This window comes from Bombus bifarius, unplaced genomic scaffold (assembly GCF_011952205.1).
Source record: "Bombus bifarius isolate JDL3187 unplaced genomic scaffold, Bbif_JDL3187 scf7180000009372_frag, whole genome shotgun sequence".
Lineage (NCBI taxonomy): Eukaryota > Metazoa > Arthropoda > Insecta > Hymenoptera > Apidae > Bombus > Bombus bifarius.
In genome coordinates, this window is record NW_022885078.1 from 1 (window position 1) to 5,549 (window position 5,549).

Below are 5,549 nucleotides of genomic sequence, written 5' to 3' on the forward strand. Positions count from 1 at the left end.
CTCTGCGACTCTTCTGCTCTTCGTACATCACTAACCTCTTCCTCAACTCCTTGATTGACGTAGCGCCGTACAATATAGCCTTATTGTTCTCTTCGTCTATTATTCCATCCACTATGTATTCCACCTTTGCTTCCTCCTCTATGTCCACATGGCTGGCTATTTCGAGCATGCGGTACATGTAAGCCAAACATGCTTCATCACTCTCTTTTTTTGTTTCTTCAAGTTTCTGATGTACTTGCCTACTGTTGACTTTCCTCGAAAATTCTTTCACTAGCCCCCTCCTCAACTCATGCCAAGTCCTGGCATGACACTCGAAGCTCGCAAATATTTTCGCTGATCCCTTCAGCAGCTTCCTCGCGTAGACTGCCTTCTGCCCATCCGACCACATGCACGTATCAGCGACTTCCTCGAACGACTCGAACCATCGTTCGACATTTTCACCTTTGTCGCCACTAAACGACTCAATGCATCTTCGACGTCTCTAAAACTCAGTGTCGAACCAACACATGCCCTTCGACAATATTCATCACGGTCCTGATACACCCTTCGCGTATCTCTCTTGTATCCTCTTGCGTGTTTCTTGTCATCTTCATCCTCACTTTCGTCGTCGCTTTCTTCTTCCGACGATATGTCGTTACCATCCATGGCCGCTTGTAGCCGTGCGCGTAATTCTACTTTTCTTCCCGTCGTTTTTAAACCCAAACTAGCGAGGCGCTCCTTCAACTCCTTCGTATTCATTTTCTCAACATCTTCATCTTCGTTAGAATCACGCTCAGCTCTCTGTACGTTTCCTAAATCTCGTTGACCGGTTAGCTCTTCACCGCCCGTCGATCCCTTAGGATACGATTGTCCAGCCCTACACGCCCGATTCAGCCTTGCAATCAGCACTGACCTCGCACCCGATATAGGGAGGTTCATTCGCGCGAGCTTACTCCTCAGCTCCTCCAGCGTCGAACCCTCTTCACCCGACAATCGTTCGTCCCCAACGTTTGCCATTTTTCACACTACACAAACTTAAACAGTCAACGATATCGTCTTTTACCGCACCGCGTACCGGTAAATTCACAACTAGCTCGAATAGCTCTGTTAAACCGTTTCGTTTTCTGTCTTGTCCAATCCCCGACGAGCCCCCAAAAATATGTAATATCGTGATATAATGTATTTACAAGGAGTGGACAATGGAGATGTTAATCAGACAGAAAAAGACGATTGTTTTTCAACCTGAACTATTCACGCCAAACGTACAGAAAACAGCGCAACTAAATAACTAGATAGCGACTCGACTTTTACCAAAACGCAATCAACACTCTCTCTGCAACGCCACTCGCAAACTCTGTCTCCGCTCAACTCGCACTCGGCTCCTCGACTCACACTCTGTTTCTCGACTCACACTCTGGCCGTTGTCGCATTCTATTGCCTTTTTCCTAGGCCCACCGCACACGTGTTCTGCAGACGCTCGTAGCCAGGGTCACGTAGGTTGTTTCCACGAAACTGTGCACTTGAAACGACCGATGAAAGATTGATGGGCTCGACGGCGCCTCGGCTCTCGCTCTTGTTCATAGTTCGCCCGATATTTCTTAGACCTTTCGTCCACGATACTACATATATGTAGTGGTGTACTGGTCATCTTTTTTCCACACGTTTTTAGCTTTTTAGCTGTTTGTGTATGGGCGCCTAATCAGCCAATGAGAAATAGCCGGTATTCTATGAATCCTTCTCTTCAATGCTCGAAGAGCTGGATATTTATCCAAAGCTGATGCCCCAAACATATACTCGAAATTTTCAAGGGCCGCTGCAAACACGAAGTCCGCCCATGTCGTCTGAAAAAAGGTTTGTATACATTTATTTTGTACCTCCTCTATTAAACAATTTTTTTAATTTACCTTGAAAAATGTGAAAAATCGAACTCTTAACTAAAGATCACTAGCTTTTTAGGAAGAATTTGGATTTTTATTTTATTGTCAGAATTTAATCTTCATTCTCTTTGCTTTCTTCAATATTGCCTCAACAAGTTCCTGTGGTTCACGATACTTGAAATATATACAATGTTACCAGCGTGGAAATTGTCTTGGAAACTTGGAAAATCTTTCAAGAGGAACAACATTGCTAACTGAGATTCGAGAAAGGAAAGGTAAGTAAATCCTTGCTTCTACTTAGAGCTTTTTTATTTACTTCTGACGAGTAAAGTACTGTTATTAAAATTTGATTAAAAGTACCAAGAATGTCGAGATATAAACAACCATTTGTGGAAAGGTCAGGAGAAGCAGAATTATCGAATAAACGTTATATAACTCTTAGTGATTAAGTAAGAGAAGAGAAACGAGAAAAAAGTCTTTTATCTAGGTCTTAATAAAGTATACTATATTTATCTCCATATCAAGAATAACAACAAGATATAAACAGTCTTCTAGAAATTGAGTAAATATTACATAATTACATCTTGAGCAATATTTTGCGTCTTAGCTTTTGCTTAATCATTATGATAATCTTAAATATCTGTAAATTCTTCACAGACTCTTTGCATCTTCTATACAGGTATCTCATGATCATGTGATAACACACAGGAAGAAAAAATAGAGGGAAAAACAGCGTAAAAAAAAGTTGCGTAGGAGTATCGTCGCACTACATCATTCGACAATTGATGCACGTCATGGCGATCGTCACGGTTTAAAGCAGGCCATCAAAAACACGTTTGTTATCGTACGGAAAAATCTGCGACGTTCCAGCTGTTCAGGTGCATCGAATTGTGAATCATCGGCGGTACGAAGCAAGGCGAGGGGCGTAAATAGAGAAAGAAGAGAAGAGAAGGATTCGCATAAATGATAAAATATAATCGTTCGTTCCTCGTCGATGGCGGATGGATAGCTTTAATCGTGGACGATATCGATACGATTATATTTTATACATTTGAAACAAATATAAAAGACGAGCAAAAACCAGAGATACGATCGTTATGATATTATTCAATCGGTAGCCTATTTACCTCGTTTTTTGTTCACCTTCTCTGTCTAGTAATAATTTTTCGATTCGACTGGCGTGACGTTACGTTGGCGGTGTAAAAACACGATTTTAAACACCTGCGGATAGTTGCATGAGTTTCGAGCGATTCCATTCCCTTCGATTTATATTTATGCGATCAACGCGCAGATCGTTAACGCATTATGCAGACAGCAGATGTTACGTAATCACACATATCGTAATTGGAAATTAGTAACGTTATCGCGTACCAGGATCTTCCTGTCTTTGATCATTGAGTAACACTTCGTTGTCCTCGCTCCTTCCGCGGATAACCAGCGTTTATCATATAGAGACAGGGATTTGCAAAGAATAAAAGTTGTAGAACGTTGAAAGGCGTTGAGAGAAACGTGATGTTATCCCGTTATTCGTTAACGCAACGCAGTTAAAAAAAATCCCGTAGAAAGATTACGATAATAGATAACCTGAGTCGAGTGTTTGTCGGGGGATCTAAAAGATTCTTTCGAGTTGAGCGTCTGAGATTGCAGAGAAGAAAATTTGGAAGCCATCGAATTCGTGATGTCGATAGAAATCTTTAGTTGGAATCGTTGTATCATAACGTAGTCTGCTTATTGTCGATAAGACTTTACTAAACTAAAAGTGACTACTAAAAGTTTCTATCCTCTAAATTCTATCTACGATTCTATAATCTAAAAACTGACTTTTGCAAACAAACTGTAACATTCGCTTAACGGAAAGACATACGTATCTTGTTTGTACTCGTCTTTTCACAATGAATTCTTGAACGTCTGTCTCTGTGGTGAGACAAATGCAAAGTCATCTCATCAGTTACTCACCTTGCTTCAAATCTCCAAGAGTATCGACGAGCTCGTCGCATATCATCGCATCCCATTCGTCCTTTCCCATTAGATCGTACTTCCTCGCCAAGTATCGCGCCACAGCGTTACTCTGCGCTACCGGTTTCCCGTCTATCTCCAGCACAGGCAGCTTTTTATAAGGCATTGCTAAGAACAAACATGGCTCATATGAACACTGTGTAGAGGGAAACGATCGATAGGAAATCACAACACAGCTTCCGAGGCCGTTGCGTTCTTGTGAATAGATGAATCGAAATCATTTCGGTTTTAATCAACATGGCCTAGTAAAGAAATACAGAAATGTCTTCTTTCTCCTTTTTTTCTTTTCTTACGATTACGATGGACAGGGTATCGCGTGTTTTTGACTGTTGGGAAGAACCTAAAGTTTTTAAAATCAAGGATAAAAGATAATACCAGACACGGAAAAAATATTAGAAAATGTACACGGTTCTTGTAATGAAAATTGAAATGCAAGGAATATAAATCGAATGTCTCTTGCGAACGTAATTTTGTGTTTTACACCGACAGGATTGATTTACAGACTTACGTTGACTTTTGGTTTCTCTATCTGCAAGCGACATATAAGATCATATCGAAGACTATGCTGCGTAAAACTTTTATTATACTATTTACGATAGAAATGTCGCAACGGAAGATCGAATTTTATGTCTGCTTTGTTCTTTCGACTTTTTAGCTATGTTCTTGTTCATTTCCGAACTGATTTCAATTTTTTATCCTTTTTTTCCGACAAGTCCTAAAAAGTTTTTAAATTAACGAGAAACGTAGAAGTATTTTTGTATTCCTATTTTAAGTCACCTATTTACGGTTTTCTCAAAATATTCGAAATGCTTCGATTCATTGAAAACAATAAAGATTGCAACACAAAAATTCGAGAATCGTAAGTGAATTAAGTTGGTATTCGATAAACACGATATTACGGAAGCTAAACTTAATGAAAAGTTCGACTTTATTCCGTATGAAATTTTACTTTAAGTAAGTTTAGCCTGCACGTGAAACGAAAGTTTTATATACAGAAAAGTTTGAGTAAATGGTAGATATCTGAGAGTTGAACGATGAAAGTAAAAATCGATTCTTCACTCTTACAATCCTTGTATTCAGGCCAGAGTTCTTCGGGGATCCTCTCGTCGGTATACTCGATGCCAGTATATGCAAATATGTACCGTATATGTTCGGCACGACCACGGGCATTGAAGTAGATTAGTTTGTAGGTATGTTCGTCGCTCATTTTCCTTGCTCTGTCAACTTATCGAGAAAAATGTTACAATTAACTCGTGTAATTAACAGACTGTGTGCGTGTTTATGTGTAGAGAGAACAATTTATTTATAGATGGAATAATTCGTATAATACGCAAAATAAATCATTTAGAAGGCTGGAATATGTGTTTTTGAAACAATTAATTATGTCGAAAAATATTTCAAACGAGATATAATTATGAAAAAAATAATAATTAAATATATGTAAATGTATGCAATAATAGTTAAATGTATGTAAATGTAATAATTAAATATAATTAGTTGTGAAAAAAATAATAATAAAAAATAAATAAATGTAAAAAAAGAATTAAATGTAATTAGTTTCTTTTTACGCACGCGATATTATTGGCGATATATGAAGGTCAACTTTATTTTTTTAAATAGATATATTTATACATATATTTATAGATATAAATACATATATTATATAGATATAATAGT

At 38.3% G+C, this 5,549-nt stretch overlaps 1 protein-coding gene and 1 long non-coding RNA gene across 2 annotated transcripts; one reads left to right on the plus strand and one right to left on the minus strand.

Moving 5' to 3' along the window:
• Positions 1-1,649: 1,649 nt before the first annotated feature.
• LOC117215126 (hematopoietic prostaglandin D synthase-like) lies at positions 1,650-5,079 on the minus strand. Its single transcript, XM_033461556.1, has 3 exons — positions 4,938-5,079; positions 3,813-3,980; positions 1,650-1,820 (listed from the first exon to the last, which is right to left on the minus strand). The coding sequence occupies exons 1-3, from the start codon at positions 5,077-5,079 to the stop codon at positions 1,783-1,785; spliced, it is 348 nt and encodes a 115-aa protein (XP_033317447.1). The 3' UTR covers positions 1,650-1,782.
• Positions 2,379-3,055, plus strand: LOC117215127. The gene is made up of 2 exons (XR_004489020.1): positions 2,379-2,418; positions 2,514-3,055. It is a non-coding gene; the product is annotated as an uncharacterized LOC117215127 (long non-coding RNA).
• Positions 5,080-5,549: the final 470 nt, after the last annotated feature.

Excerpts from the sequence above, each read along its gene's own strand:
- LOC117215126 (XM_033461556.1), bottom strand. The coding sequence starts at position 5,079 with ATGAGCGACGAACATACCTACAAACTAATCTACTTCAATGCCCGTGGT. Across the intron at positions 3,981-4,937 it reads CTGGCCTGAATACAAGGATT|CAATGCCTTATAAAAAGCTG; the intron begins GTAAGAGTGAAG and ends GTTTGTTCTTAG. Across the intron at positions 1,821-3,812 it reads TCTTGGAGATTTGAAGCAAG|ACGACATGGGCGGACTTCGT; the intron begins GTGAGTAACTGA and ends ACCTTTTTTCAG.